This window comes from Dermochelys coriacea, chromosome 7, assembly GCF_009764565.3.
Source record: "Dermochelys coriacea isolate rDerCor1 chromosome 7, rDerCor1.pri.v4, whole genome shotgun sequence".
NCBI lineage: Eukaryota > Metazoa > Chordata > Testudines > Dermochelyidae > Dermochelys > Dermochelys coriacea.
The window spans coordinates 25960750-25977585 of NC_050074.1; the positions used below are offsets into that span (position 1 = coordinate 25960750).

General features: G+C 39.6%; 1 protein-coding gene across 8 annotated transcripts in view; it reads left to right on the forward strand.

Annotated features, from left to right (window-relative positions):
* Positions 1-16836, forward strand: part of ARHGEF3 (Rho guanine nucleotide exchange factor 3) — a 298685-nt gene that overhangs the window by 228254 nt on the left and 53595 nt on the right. For 6 of the 8 annotated variants that reach the window (XM_038408883.2, XM_038408884.2, XM_038408886.2 and 3 more), the window contains one exon: positions 11785-11892. The exons of 1 other annotated variant lie outside the window; for it this stretch is intronic. In XM_038408883.2, coding sequence (XP_038264811.1) covers positions 11785-11892 — 108 coding nt within the window. Of the gene's footprint in view, positions 1-10367; positions 11069-11784; positions 11893-16836 lie in introns of those variants that run through there. One more of the 8 variants, XM_038408895.2, reaches the window with a different exon arrangement.

Consider the following 16836-nt stretch of genomic DNA (forward strand, 5'->3'; position numbering starts at 1 on the left):
GGGCCCCTGCAGAAAAGCGGGAGGGCCATGGCATAGGAATGCCAAACCTCCAGGATTGGCCTGAAGTCTCAACTTTCATTTAAAGATTATGTCATGTGAGAAAACCTCCAGGAATGTGTTTGAGCAAAATTGGCAACCATGGCCCCTGGCTCCCTCTATTCCGGCACCCCAGCTTCTCTGGGTCAACACACAGTGTTAAGGTAGTAAGTGAGTAGAAAGCCAGAGAGAGAGGAGCCAGGAGTATTTGTGAGGAGTTGCAGAGCTGGGGGAGATTGGAAGAAGATGCTATATTGCTAGCAGGCTGACCTTCATAAAACAGGAATAAAATCTGGGGGCAGCTGCCTGAGACACGAGATTCCCCACCAAACTGGGACAATTCTGGTAAATTTAGGACATCTGCTCACAGGGGAAACATGATCTAGATGAAAGAATTATTTTTCTCTTCCATACTTCCTTGTGAAATATCAGCAGTACTATTTTGAATAGATTTTTAGATAACTGTAGTCCCAGTCTGAACAGCAATTGCTGTAAACTAAAAACTCTCATCACACTTAGAATTGCTGATCTATTCTACCTATTGCCAGTTTGAAACAAACAGCTTTTTTTTTATATTCCCATTTTAGTAGCTCATCTTATAATGTTTGTGAGCTGACATTCCAGCTTCACATCTAATTTGTTTCAGTATGGAAAAGGCCTTTCTCCGGTGGCCTTTACAAGCAGCTCTTCACTAGAGAAACTGCATTTGGAAGTTTTGTAATTCAATCAGCTCTACGTTTATGTGTGAGTTTAAAATTTTCTGTTACTCATTTTAATTCACCTTGATGTTTTGTTTTTTCTGCAAACTCTCTTCCATTTCCTAGTTGCAAGTGAATCTATTGATGTCTCTGCTCATGTTAAGGCCAGATATGCTCTCAATTGCAGAAGTGAAAGGCAGCTCAAAGAAAGTTGTTTCAGCTTAGCCTTGTGATGCTGAAATACTTTAATGGTTTTGTATTCAGGATCTTTTATAACTGCTGCCTCCTTTAAGGATTCCAGATCCATGATTTTCGAGATGCTGATGAGGCAACAGCTCCTATAGGATGGGGCCTGGTCCCTGGTGGTAGAGGAATGATGTGTTTTAGCCTCTGCCCTGCCACTGATTTGTTTTCTTCTGCTAAAGTTGTTCCACCTCCTCTTTTACCTGGCCAACCAACCTTCCTATGTAGCTCCCCACACCATCCTTTATAGCAGCGGTTCTGAACAAGGAGTCTGGGGCCTCCTGGGGGGCTGCAAGCAGGTTTCAGGGGGCCCACCGAGCAGGGACAGTGTTAGCCCAGGGCAGAAAGCCGAAGCCCCGTCATGCTGGGCTGAAACCCAGAGTCCCAAGCCCTGTCACCAGGCGCTGAAGCCGAAGCCTGAACAACTTAGCTTTGCAGGCCACCCCCGTGGTGTGGAGCACCAGGCAATTGCCCTGCTTGCTATTCCCTAACGTCGTCCCTGGATTTTTATATGCAGAAAAACAGTATTTGTGGCACAGTGGGGCCGTGGAGTTTTTAATAACGTATGGGGGCAGGGGGAGCCTCAGAAAGAAAAACGTTGAGAACCCCTGATTTATAACACATTACTCAAGTTCAATTGACTCTGGATTATTGTAATGTACTAGTTCATTATATGTGAACATTGGCGCTAATAGGTAGCAGGTTTAAAGCAAACAAGGAAATATTTCTTCACAGAATGCACAACCAACCGTCAAACTCCTTTCCATGGGATGCTCTGAAAGCCAAAAGTATAACTAGGTTAAAAAAAGAATTAGATAAATTCATGAAGGAAAGGTCCATCAATAGCTATTAGCGCAGATGGTCAGGGATGCAATCCCATGCTCCAGGTGTCCTTAAACCTCCAACTGCCATAAGCTGAGACTGCATAACAGCAGATGGATCACTCCAAATTGTCCTATTGTGTTGATTCCCACTGCAGCATCTGGCCACTGTCAGTGACAGGATTCTGAGCTAGATGACCCATTGGTCTGACCCAGTATGGCCGTTTCTATCTTCTTACAAGGATAATAGACCTACTACTACCACAAATTGTGGTGGTGGGCATGGGGGGGTTCAAGTGGTGCTAACTGGTGGTTTTGTAGGAAAGATCCAGAGTTCTATCAGAAATGCTCCATGGGTGCAATTTAGCTGATAATCAAGGCATCGGTGTCTGTGCATCATATGGATTAATTACATTTTGAGTTCAACAAATTTATTAGAGCATAAGCTTTTGTGAGCTACAGCTCACTATGCTCTAATAAATTTGTTAGTCTCTAAGGTGCCACAAGTACTGCTTTTCTTTTTGCGAATACAGACTAACACGGCTGCTACTCTGAAACCTGTCATTTTGAGTTCAATCTTTCCTCTTCGTCTCCCTCTCCTCTTCCTGGCAGTGCTTGCAGGTTGATGTATTTCCTGTGATTTGGGATGGATTTTTGTAGGCAATTAAGGATAGGTTCCTAATAGCTGTAACAATAGCTCAGGCTGCATTTATAGTACATCCCCTCCCCACTTCCTGCAGCTCTACAAGAGTGAATACTACTTTAAATTTGGAGCATTTCTAAGCTATCGGGAGGCAAAGGTAAATCTTCTGCAGCTAATAAAAATACACCAAAAGTGGGCCCTCAAGGCTCAGGCAACCACTGAGAGTTTTATGCTTGATCCAAGGATTCCCACTTGTTACTGCGGGTACATCCACACTAGAAATGCTGTAGTGTAGATGCTTGTGACAGGAGGGGTTCTTTTGTTGCTGTAGTACATGTGCCTCTCTGAGAAGTGGGTACCTATGTTGACGCAGAATTCTTCTGTCAACCTAGTGGTGTCTACACCAGGGCTTAGTTTAACTATGTGTCTCGGGGGTGTAAATTTTTTCACTCACCAGAGCAACTTATCTAGGTCAACCTAACTTTGTAGTGTAGACCAGCCCTGAGAATTGTACGGGTTAGAACATCCAATCAATCAGTGTTTCTGCTGTTGATCTCATTGGGTATGTCTACATTGCAATTAAAAACCCAGGGCTGTGGCCCATGCCAGCTAACTCAAGCTAAGGGGCTTGGGCTAAGGGGCTGATTAACTGCATTGTAGATGATAAGGCCCTAGAGAGTTAGCTCATCTGCTCTTACTGATTGAAGAGTTAATTCTGTTTTCACAAGGAACAGCTACTTTTAAATTCCTCTCTTTCTAAACCAGCATAAACACTGCCTAGGCATGACTTAATTTACTGTTAGGTGAAATATTTGCTGTACTGAGAGAGAACCTATTGTACCTTGTGTGTTTAATTTTGCTGAAGGTTTAGTATTTGTAATATCCTATGGAACAGAACTTGAATGTGGTTTTCTGCTGAACTCCAACATTTGGGAATATTTATTAGAACTTTTTAATCCTGGGCCAATTTAACCAGTAGCCGACTAATAAAAATAATTTGGGGCTTTCTGCCATGACAAATGTTGACATACTCTTATAATGTTGACTAAAAACTAATAACTTTTAAAGTAAATGAGTATGGAAACCTTGCCAGAAATATAGTGTCTGAAACAGATTGGTCCTGTTTTATTTTACTGGCAATGCTTGTGGATTATGTTTGAAACAAAGACGCTGCACTGTTTCAGCTTTTAGAAACACAGTTAACTCTTTTGAGGCTAATTTGTTTTCCTGAATGAAACCCTTAACTATTAATGAATGCTCCACTGTAAAGGAGTTAATACTTTGAACACCTACTTTACTAGATTTACACAGATAAAGGGTGTAGGATAAAAAGGAAGGTAACTAGAGTATTTTTGATCGTGTGACAAGAAAAACACAACAAACGATCTGGGTTTGTACAGAATTTCCTTTTTATTTCTTCGGATATGTAGCTCACGAAAGCTATACTCAAATAAATTTGTTAGTCTCTAAGGTGTCACAAGTACTCCTTTTCTTTTTTGCAAATACAGACTAACACGGCTGCTACTCTGAAACCCTTTTTATTTCAAAGATTGACTGATTGATTCAAAAGTATTCTGGACACTAACATGTCAATACTAATAATTCTACTTTCCCATGGTGTATAGGATACGAAGCATAGTTAATGAATCCACGCCAATTTCATTAATTTTGTTTGCTAAATTGAGAGCTTCATTTGCAACCTCTTCTGATGAAGGTTTTGGGATAATGTTTATATTTTAAAATGCTGAGTTTCTTTAGAAGGTTTCAATTACCACTGTTGTTTTGGAGGCTGAATTGAAGCTTTTTTTGAATTTATAAAGAAAACATGCTAAATAATGAGACAAATTTATACAATGTGGTGGTGATAGTGTCGCATGTTGCTGGTGTAGACAAAGGTATAATGACTCCTCAGGGGATCGTTTGCGCTTGTTGTCAAATTCAACACCAGTCGTGTAACACTCAGTCCCTTTGTTGAAGTTGCTGATAAGGGGTGCAGGGAGTCGAGTGGAAAAACAATTATGTGAGCAGCTCATATACACTCAGACTTTAATTGTTAGGAGGTAAAAAAATTATTACACTGCCTAAAAGAGCACATCAAAATAAATTTCAACATTAGGTACCAAGCCAAACAGAGCTCTATTGTATGGCAGCTGGTCGTCTACTATATGAGTTTTCTAGCATATGTTATCCAGGTCATTGCTTCTGCCATTCTACAGACAATATAAGGTAAATGTGGGAGGTTGAGCAGGGTTCTGCTAAGAAAACTTAAAACTGACCTTACTAGAGTGCTTTACCGAACGGTGTGTGGAAATTAGGAGGTTATGGGGTGCCTGGTTTAATGAGACAGTATAGAAAACTAACCAGTATTATGAAATAGATTGAACACAATTTGACCAGCAGGCTTTCACTTTGAACTTTGGGGAAATCCCGTTCTTTAAATAAACTAATAAGAGAGTCAGTTTGCATTGTGGTTAAGCTGAAGGACAGCAAGGGCTCTTGGCCTGCCTGAGACTTTTCTACCCACATGTCCTACTACTGCATGCTTATTTGTTGAGTGAAGAGCAAACAATATCAGCTTAGTACTCATAAATTGCAAGAATGTAAGAGCACTATTCTCCAAGGTGCAAGCATCCTCAACTTTAATTGGCTTCAGTACGAACTGGGTGCTCAGCACACCACAGGATAGGGTGCTAGATATTAAGTCTTGGGGTTTTTAAGCAGGGGCCTGTGTATAATATGATTATGCAGCTTCAAAAATAGATGTCTAACTTATGTGGCATTTTAACAAAAAGATAATTTTAAAATGACCATTTTCCAGCTTATGATGCAGTGGAACAAAGAGCAGAAAGAACTAAAATGCAATTTGGGAGAAAGCTGACAGAAGGGCTGCATGAATAGGTGGCTACCATCTGGGGCTCCAAGGCTCCACATGAGTGAATCTGCATGATGGGTGCATTCCCTGGACACGCAAAAGCAGAATGCTGATCTTATGAGGTATAAGCGCTCTTATGGCTAGTACTTCCCCTTTCTGTACAGCAGTCTTAAAACTACCCTGGGTTTTAGTAAATCAAGGTTTATTTTTAGAGGAATGAGTCATATTAAAACAAAAACTATGAGGTATGACACATAAGTACCATTTGGGCCTTACAGTGAAGAAGCATAGTTTTATATTTCTAGAGTACTCATCTCTTCTCTTCCAGCTTGTTTCTTTCTTCCTCGCAATATGATGTGGTATCTCATGATGTGACTCCATAGTATGAGCATACACTGTCCAGAATTTACTGACCATGTCTAGCTTAGTCTAGTTTTCACTATCATCTGCGTGTCTTGAACCAGCATGGAGGTTACTCTGCAAAGTGAAAGTCGCAATGAAATTTATAGTCACAAAATGGCATTCTCAAAACATGGCATTCACAATTTGACCCAGGCATAGTCCCAAACTGTCACATTGTCACATGTCGCAAAAAACATATTTTCTTGTTTAAAGAAGGTTCAAAGCAATAAGATTATCTACTTCAAATTCCTTCTTTAAACATAGTTTGGAGATGGAGACCCTGAATTTATTTTCCAAAGTCTCTGACCCTGCAATGTTATCTTGAATTACTATCTTGGAGTGAGTCCTGCAAACACTGCATATGTTTTTAATTTGATTTTATTGTATGAGCCCTTTCAATTTGTTCTACGGATTCTAGTAATTTAGATTTTGATAAAAATCTGTACAACCTATTTAGTTTAACCCCCTTTGCTATCAGAACTAAATGAACTAAGTGCAGTAGGTAAAATGTATCAGTGTGATGGGAGGAATAAGACCTCAAAGAACAATGCCACATATATGTGACCTAGTCATCTTATTGTGACTCCAGTGGCTACTGTTACAGGTTCTGACAATGATTTCTGGCTCTTTTACAGTTAGCAGCTGTAGTCATATCCTATCCTCCTTGTGGTTGCAGCAGCCCCTAGTGGAGGCAGCTAGGTTGATTTCTTTTCCTTAATGTCTACTTCTACAGGTAGGTAGGCTCTGCAGTACAGAGACTAATTTAAAATATTTTGTCTCCCTGAGCAGTTTGGGTATAAGAATGAAGATTGCCACAAAGCAAACCTCACAATCCCCTGCAGAATAGTGAAATAGTTTATTTTTAAAGGGTTAAGGAACCTATTTTTAGTTCTTCCCTCTCCTCTTGCTGGAACCGTAAAATAACTCCAGCAACCCCATGTGGCAAAAAGAAGTGTTCAGATAGGGATAGGGCTGTTCAGGGATGGAGCCAGGGGTTGAGTGAATTCATTTACACCTTTTCTCTTCTTCCTTTTTCGCTGTCTTCGAAAAGGTTTGGTGGTTTCCCTTCTTTCTCACAGGATGATAATCTCCAGGGTTAGTTGCTGCTGTGTATCAATTTACATGGCTGTTTGAGGTTATGAACCCCAGACAGTTGGGAAAATTAGGTACAAGATTGAGCCCTTCACCTGCAGGCTTTCTGTAGCCATTAATAAACTGCAGATGCAGACAAACACTGAGTATATGAAAAATTCCAAGTGGGTGTGACATTGTACCTCATAATGCTTTATAGAAATATGCTTACAGGTGTAAATATGACATAACTGGGATATGTTTTATGCTAGATATGCCATGTAACATATCTTTGCAAAGGTTATGATCTACTGAATATATTCATCCTATTTGTATGCATTTATCATTTTTATATCTGAAGTTATGAAAATTGGCTCTATGCTTGTATTTTAAAGTGTCTGCTGTAGACAGCACATAAGGCAGATTTGGTCAACATAGTGTGAAGGAGCTATTCAAGTAATTGGGAGTATTTAACTAACAATGAACTTTGGAAGACAAGAATCCACATCTGAGCTTTCCTGGGAATGTTCAAATTAACATGTAAACAATGGCATCAGCCTGTAAAAAACTGAGTCATGCATGGACATGTGACTTGCCCAGGTGACTGCAAAACTCCATCTTGGAGAGGGGTTTCCACCCACAAAAGAAAAACTATACAAGTCCCTGGAAACCCCTCCATTTTGTCTTCATCGGGCTCAGAAGATAGTCTCTCCACCCCAAAGAGATGCCTGAAAGAAACTGGGACAAAGGACAGTAACTACAGGGGTGTGAGTGATTGCTGGACCCAGACTGAGAGAGTCTAGTCTGTCAAATAAGCTTATTGGGACATCTCTGAGGGTGAGATTTACCTGCATTTAGTTTCCTATTGTATTAGGCTTAGACTTGCGTGGTTTTGTTTTATTTTGTTTGGTAATTTACTTTGTTCTGTCATTACTTGGAACCACTTAAATCCTACTTTTTATATTTAATAAAATCACTTTTTACTTAATTAATCCAGAGCAAGTATTAATACCTGGGGGAGGAGACAGCTGTGCATATCTCTCTATCAGTGTTATAGAGGGTGAACAATTTGAGTTTGCCCTGCATAAGCTTTGTACAGAGTAAAACAGATTTATTTGGTGTTTGGATCCTATTGGGAACTGGGTATCTGGGTGTTGGAGACAGGAGTACTTCTTAAGCTATTTTCAGTTAAGCCTGCAGCTTTTGGGGGATGTGGTTCAGACCTGGGTCTGTGTTTGTAGCAGGCTAGTGTATCTGGCACAACCAGGCAGGGCACCGAAGTCCCAAGCTGCTAGGGAAAACAGGCTTAGAGGTAGTCTGAGCACATCAGGTGGCAGTCCCAAGGGGGTTTCTGTGACCAAGACTTTTTTTTTTCTCTTTATCAACTAGTCTCAGACATTGCTCAAGGAGGGTAATTCAAGTTTCACTCGCAGTAGTCCTGAACAAGACACTTAAGAGACACAGTGAAATATGAATTTACTTGCTTTGTAACAAAATTTACCCTCCTTAGGGATTCTCAATGGGCGTCACAATATCATTGCTAAAATGTTAGTATTCATTATTTGCAAAAAGAAAAGGAGTACTTGTGGCACCTTAGAGACTAACAAATTTATTAGAGCATAAGCTTTTGTGAGCTACAGCTCACTTCATCGGATGCATTTGGTGGAAAAAACAGAGGAGAGATTTATATACACACACACAGAGAACATGAAACAATGGGTTTATCATACACACTGTAAGGAGAGTGATCACTTAAGATAAGCCATCACCAGCAGCGGGGGGGGGGAAGGAGGAAAACCTTTCATGGTGACAAGCAAGGTAGGCTATTTCCAGCAGTTAACAAGAATATCTGAGGAACAGTGGGGGGGTGGGATGGGGTGAGGGGGAGAAATAACATGGGGAAACAGATTGACAGAGCCAGAAGAATACCCAGAAGTCACCTACTACAGGCAGGCCCAACAAAGAAAATAACAGAACGCCACTAGCCATCACCTTCAGTCCCCAACTAACACCTCTCCAACGCATCATCAAGGATCTACAACCTATCCTGAAGGACGAACCATCACTCTCACAGATCTTGGGAGACAGGCCAGTCCTTGCTTACAGACAGCCCCCCAATCTGAAGCAAATACTCACCAGCAACCACATACCACACAACAGAACCACTAACCCAGGAACCTATCCTTGCAACAAAGCCCGTTGCCAACTCTGTCCACATATCTATTCAGGGAATACCATCATAGGGCCTAATCACATCAGCCACACTATCAGAGGCTCGTTCACCTGCGCATCTACCAATGTGATATGTGCCATCAATGCCCCTCTGCCATGTACATTGGCCAAACTGGACAGTCTCTACGTAAAAGAATGAATGGACACAAATCAGACGTCAAGAATTATAACATTCAAAAACCAGTTGGAGAACACTTCAATCTCTCTGGTCACTCGATCACAGACCTAAGAGTGGCTATACTTCAACAAAAAAGCTTCAAAAACAGACTCCAATGAGAGACTGCTGAATTGGAATTAATTTGCAAACTGGATACAATTAACTTAGCCTTGAATAGAGACTGGGAATGGATGAGTCATTACACAAAGTAAAACTATTTTCCCATGTTATTTCTCCCCCCCCCACCACTGTTCCTCAGATATTCTTGTTAATTGCTGGAAATAGCCTACCTTGCTTGTCACCATGAAAGGTTTTCCTCCTCCCCCCACCCCCCCCCGCTGCTGGTGATGGCTTATCTTAAGTGATCACTCTCCTTACAGTGTGTATGATAAACCCATTGTTTCATGTTCTCTGTGTGTGTATATCAATCTCCCCTCTGTATTTTCCACCAAATGCAACCGATGAAGTGAGCTGTAGCTCACAAAAGCTTATGCTCTAATAAATTTGTTAGTCTCTAAGGTGCCACAAGTACTCCTTTTCTTTTTGCGAATACAGACTAACACGGCTGCTACTCTGAAACCTATTCATTATTTGTTACATTTAGATTTGAGATTGAAAGTGTGTTTGTGAGATTTTATTAATATGGACAAAGATTAATAGACAGTTCTAACAGATTTTTAATTGGAATTTGATTTTTCTAACTTTCAAGCAGGTTACACTGTGATATAATGTAGGGCCAAATTACATCTCTTTACACCAGAGCTGACTTTGGACCATTATATCAGAAACATAACTCCAGTTTGACCAAAGACTACATACAGATCAGCAAAGATGGCAAACCTTGTGGAAAATGGTACAGCAATACGGCAGAGGAGAAGCCTCTCTCGAGTCCCCTTTGCCTATTTTCTGGGAAGATATATTTGCCTTTTTAGCTGTCCTGATTCCTCAGTCTGCATAGTTCTAAATGCCAGATTCTAGTAGCATTAGAGATAATGCGTGCCCAAGTAATTTCTGCTGCTAGGTATACAGTAGCACTCGCTTTGCCTTGGGACTTCAGTATCCTCTCACTGCAGTGCAGTATGATTAATGACAAGCAGTCTTTACGATGGGAAGCTAGTGGATTGGCATTATTAATTTAAAAAATAAACAAAACAGATGATGACGGAGGTGCCAGTCAGACGAGAATTATAGTCAAAGCTGAAAGACTCTGTAGAGTATTCAGTATGCCAGTCGTGCTGCAGTGACGTAAAAAAAATGCTCCTTCAAAAAAGCTGTGTCAAAGAGATGGTTGCTGGAAAGGAAAGAATCTGAATGGCACCTTCATGATGAAGATAAGAATGCAGGCTGATTTTTTTTTTTTTGATGCTGAAATGACTGTAGCACCACATTCCATGTGTGGGGAAATTGATTATTTTTTGTGGTGGGGGAAGGTTAACGTTCTGGTCCTGCGTTTCACGAGATGCTTATGGAGTTACAGCTCTATCTGCTGAGAAATAAATTATTTGCTGGTTCTCATCTTTCTTCTCAGTAGCTGTGCTAATGAAACAGAATATTGCTGACCAGTAATGAAAATCTGGGATTTTTCTAAATACCAGGAAGGATGGGAAATCCCCATCTCTAAAAGGATTCGTACCTCTCTGCAAAAGAATAGTATGACATGGTACATTCTCCTAAGGATTTGTCTAGAAAACTGGAGGTGGAGGATGCCTACATAAACTTTATAAACATGGCTGAAAAAGAAAGATGAACTGCTATAGGATGTACTTAAAATATGATGTCAGATGGGTTTTTTAACTTCACTTGGAAGGTTTGGCTCTTTCTCTGTCAAAAGTAGCCTTTTGCATGTGCTGTTCAAGATCCATTAAATGTCAGATGGAGGTTAGCAAGCCAAGGGTAACTTCTGTTTTTACATACTTGTAATCTTTCCTTGTATTGCACTTATTGTTTATATTTTTGTATGCAAAACAAATGGAATATTATACTTCACAAAAAGCAGGCATTCTAGACGTAAAAAAGTGTGTGAGAGAAGAAAAGTATTCGTTTTTACAATAGTTTTTTGTTGAAAAGTTTATTTCATTTAAATATATACTGTGTGTACACATCTATATGTATATTTACATGTAAATATGAACACATGACACTGTTTATTTAATTTGTACTTTTTCAAATAAAACGTTAATCAAATGCAGAACTACATACTTGCAATGACAGAGCAAAAACAATGGGGTTGGAATTTTTTGTATTTGTATATGTTCCCTTCAGTGACAAGGTCATCATAATATGCATTAACTGCAGAGCACTTTTCAGTTTGAGGGGCACTCCCCGCAAACAAACCATTTTAGAAAGATGCTATATATGGAGAGAACTTTTTTTGTGCCTTTTTGTCTTTCCCACTCATGCCACTACTTCTGTTTACTACATGATATTTCAGCCATTGCTCAGATCTGTATGCACCAAGCAAGGGTAATCTGTCATTGCCAGCATTATACACTGGAATTATTTGTCTATATTGCTCACATTAGAAAATTAACAAAACTATCATAAATGTTTTTCTGATGACTTTCATATCTTCCCCCCCCCCCCCTTTTTTTTTCCTCTTTAAACTACAGGAGCCTAGTAACAAACGGGTCAAGCCTCTTTCTAGAGTTACATCACTAGCAAGCCTCATTCCTCCTGTACGGGCAACCCCGTTAAAGCGGTTCAGTCAAACTCTTCAGGTAAAGATGATGATATATTTCTGTGTTTAATGTTCAGATCTGCATTTCAATAAGAGAAGCACAGGTATGCTATCACATGCTTTTAGAGGTTGTGCTTTTCAAAATTTATTTTGTATATGTATACATATCTGAATATCTCACATATCTTCAAGGAAAAAATGAAAAACCTTTTTGCTCCCAGCATAAAAGGTGAAGTTGTAATGGACAGTAGTGGCAAGTGAAAGTGCTCTGGTGCTGTTACACTGTCATTCACCATCATAATAATCTTTCTGTCATAGAATGCTTATGTTTCTTGTGAAATCTTTAAGAAACGAACTGAAACTATCCATCCATTCTTGATTTTATGACAGAGATAAGGAAACCAGTATAAAAATATGTGCATAGCTCAGTTGCCTGAGAAGGTATGTTTAATATATCTTTGATTTTTGAAGGTGTGAGTTTTATGGATATGTTTAAAAGGGTGCCATATGCTCAGGCACCTGTGACATACTTTTAAAATGACATTTTAAAGTGGAACAGTAGAGTTTAAGATAATCCATGACCAATAAGCCAGGAAACTCAAAAACTCAAATCCCTCCCTCTCAAGACAACTCTCCACCCTTGTAGCTTTTCATCATATTGAAATGACTGGGGAAAAAAAGATAAGCTTTGCCATAGAGTATTAGTATTTTTAGCTTAAATGCAAAAACAAACAAAACCCCAACCAAACCTATCGAATATCTATTAGAGCTGGTAGGAAAAAATTGAGTTTGGAATTTTAATGAAAGATAAATTTTCCATTAATTCATTTGCGGTGTGTGTACTGGGTGGGTGGGTGTGTTTTGTTGGTTTTTTTAAAGTCCATCTGCATATAATACTGCTGAATCCTCACTATTAAGAGTGAACTTTGACCTCCAATGGACAAAAAGTCTGGCAATCAGATGGAAAATGGAGCCTTAAGACAACATTCAAAGATATGTCAAAGCTGACTATGATTTTAAATAATTAATTAAAAAGCAATCAAATAATGCAATTCAAATTTACATTTTATTCTGAAGATATTCTGCTTTGTTTGTAGGTCTCTCAAACTTACATGTGCACTATATAGAATATGAGATACTTGGAGACTCGTGTAGGACTGGATCCTACAAAATATTGTATGTCTCCTGCAAGAGGCTGAGTACTTTAATTCTTGGTGACTTCAGGAGGAGCTGAGGCAATTGAGTACCTCATAGTGGGCATTCAGTGCTTTGCAGGATTGTGCCATTTCCCCCCACTAAAATAGTAGGTGTTTGAGAAAGTACACTTAAAATCTACAGTGAGCTTTATAGAACAAGGTTAAGCTCTCTGAAGAGTGGGAATGAATAAAATATCTCTGTTTTAGTAAGAAATAATATCTGTTCAAAAAGGTAACTTAATCATGACTCTATTGCAGCTATGAGTTAGTTTTTATTTTTCCTTTCCAAAATTATTTATTTTATTTCTTCACTGGAGGCTCTTTGACAAATACTTAAACAGAATAAAAACCCATGAAAAATATATTTTTTCTGCAGTAATAGTTTTATGTAGAAAGCAGACATGCCAGCATTTGGTTAGCAATGTACCTCTGGTATTCCTTAAATATGTTGTTGAAAGTGCATACCTCTGCATACAGAGGCAACCTTTATGGACATGGGGGGAAAGGCAAGATGTTTTAAATCACCTCAGTGTGTTTGATCCAGTAGATATACTGTAGTGTGACTAGAGCAGAGATGCCTGTAGTCCCTTGTTGGACATATAAATCTCTTCCACAGGCTGCTTCTAAGAAAAACTTGGTCTGATTCTGAAAGAAGGGCTACATTAGTTCCAGTTATCAAGAGCATGGAAAGTGAATTAGATTTTGGCAAGATTTTATTTCTGAGCCTGACACTTCCCTTTTCAGAGACTTTAACAGCTGTTGTGCTCATTTAAGTACTCATATGATCAGTTCCATGGGGGCTGTATTTGAGACAGACTTGTGGTATATAATACAGACTTCAAAAGAAAAATTTTGTTTTCATGAATATATATGCAGCTTTAATTGATTTTAGTTTGAGTTGTGTGCATGTATTTGACGACAGATTTTGACAGCTGTACAGGTTTTTGTGTTATGGTCTTACCTCTGGGGGAAAAAAAATCTTTATTTATTTTACATTGGTTTTAAAAAAATAACTTGGCAGTAGATTACAATATAAGAAGATTGAGGGATGCGGTTATTCATACCACTTTCCCTAGGGAACTACGTGGTTTGAAGGATCTGTAAAGGGGCATGGACCTTTTTATTTTCCAGGCAATAGATCTAAGTCCATCTCAGGTCATTGTATCTGGAATATATATTAATTATTTGGCTGAGCACTATTTCTCACAAAAAGAGCTGAAATTACTAAATCCATTTCCTAGTGATAGTGGTTTTGCATGGATGCCACCTTCCACAGTTGGTCCTAAAAGCCTCTTTATTAGCAGTTTCAGGTGAGGCTAACAACAGAATGAGCAAGAAGACTACTTTCTCACACTCCAAGGTGGTCCCTTAGGAAACTGTTTAGAGGCACATCGGTGAATTGATGTCAGGAAACTTGCACTGCCATTGCTATACATGTTCTGTTCAACCATATGGGATATTGTTAATCTCTAGGATTGTCAATTAAAAACAACACCCAAATCCTCTGATGCCCATATGTGAAGTGAAGTGACTGCCACTCCACTCTAGAGCGATAGTCTCTTCACTGTATTTTTTTTTTATTTCTAGTCCTTGAGTGTTTAAGTACACCATTAGGGTGTATTCAAGATGTTGAGGTTTTCCACATGGCAGTAGCATCAATATATTGTAGCTCTCAGTCCAGAAAGATTTTTTTTTTTGCACAAGTTAACAATGGATTCTTTGCTTCAATAACGTGATGAAAACCACCATCAACAAAGAAGTCTGAAAACACAAACCACTGCAACTTTGCTATAAAAGTTTAGAAAAATGTTGAATTTCCTATGTAAATGTTTAACAAAAGCGTCATATACAATCCTTTTTGAAAGGAAGAAATATGTAAAAGGAGAGAGAATCCATAGGGTATGACTTCCCCTAGCGCCACATGTGAAATTTCCATTTATATTAATGGATATTCCACATGCAGATTCAGGGAGAACATGCTCTAAGTCTGAGGACAGTATAGTGCTTCTTTTTAGATGTATTCTTAGCTACTCCAGAAATTTTTGGTATTTTTAATAGAGAGATTTGATTGTTTATTTCTCAATATTATTATTTTGCAAATGGTTTATCAGCATTTTCCACAAAGGAAGCTTGTAGTAATTAGTTTAATTCTTTTTCCTGACTACTCATATCTGATGCGTTTCTGCTTCCTATAGCAGAGTAGACTGGATGATGATAAAAATACAGCATTGGTTTCATTTTTACCATACTAGGTACCATTTTTGTACACCAGCAGAGTACTCAGTACTGAGCTGGTACATTTTATCCATCTACTGGTATCCATTTATCCATTTGACACAAATCTTTATCCCTTCAATCTGATTTATCAATCTAGACTAACTACAATGACTACAGAGATTTATTTATTTCACCACCTTTTAATCCCATTCACAGCTTTGTCCTTCACTTTACAAACTGGGAAAGAGATCAAATAGTACTCAAACATAACTAACTAGCACTGAGGATAGAGGTTAACTCTGTCTCGCTTCCACTGCAACTTGTTACTTTATCAATCATTGAATCATAGAATATCAGGGTTGGAGGGGACCTCAGGAGGTCATCTAGTCCAATCCCTTGCTCAAAGCAGGACCAACACCAACTAAATCATCCCAGCCAGGGCTTTGTCAAGCCTGACCTTAATAACCTCTAAGGAAGGAGATTCCACCACCTCCCTAGGTAACCTATTCCAGTGCTTCACCACGCTCCTAGTGAAAAGGTTTTTCCTAATATCCAACCTAAACCTCCCCCACTGCAACTTGAGACCATTACTCCTTGTTCTGTCATCTGCTACCACTGAGAACAGTCTAGATCCATCCTCTTTGGAACCCCCTTTCAAGTAGTTGAAAGCGGCTATCAAATCCCTCCTCATTCTTCTCTTCTGCAGACTAAGTAATCCCAGTTCCCTCATCCTCTCCTTATAAGTCATGTGCTCCAGTCCCCTAATCATTTTTGTTGCCCTCTGCTGGACTCTTTCCAATTTTTCCACATCCTTCTTGTAGTCTAGGGACCAAAACTGGACACAGTACTCCAGATGAGGCCTCACCAATGTCGAATAGAGGGGAACGATCACGTCCCTCAGTCTGCTGGCAATGCTCCTACTTATACAGCTCAAAATGCTGTTAGCCTTCTTGGCAACAAGGGCACACTGTTGACTCGTATCCAGCTTCTTGTCCACTATAACCCCTTAGTCCTTTTCTGCAGATCTGCTGCCTAGCCATTCAGTCCCTAGTCTGTAGCGGTGCATGGGATTCTTCCGTCCTAAGTGCAGGATTCTGCACTTGTCCTTGTTGAACCTCTTTTGGCCCAATCCTCTGATTTGTCTAGGTCCCTCTCTATCTTATCCCTACTTTCCAGGGTATCTACCATTCCTCCAGTTTAGTGTCCTCTGCAAACTTGCTGAGGGTGCAATCCACACCATCCTCCAGATCAATAATGAAGATATTGAACAAAACCGGTCCCAGGACCGACCCTTGGGGCACTTGCCTTGATACCAGCAGCCAGCTAGATACCAGGAGCCACCCCCGTTGATCACTACCCGTTAAGCCTGATGATCTAGCCAACTTTCTATCCACCTTATAGTCCACTCATCCAGCCCATACTACTTTAATTTGCTGGCAAGAATACTGTGGGAGACCATATCAAAAGCTTTGCTAAAGTCAAGGAATAACATGTCCACTGCTTTCCCCTCATCCACATAGCCAGTTATCTCATCAGAAAAGGAAATTGGGTTAGTCAAGCATGACTTGCTC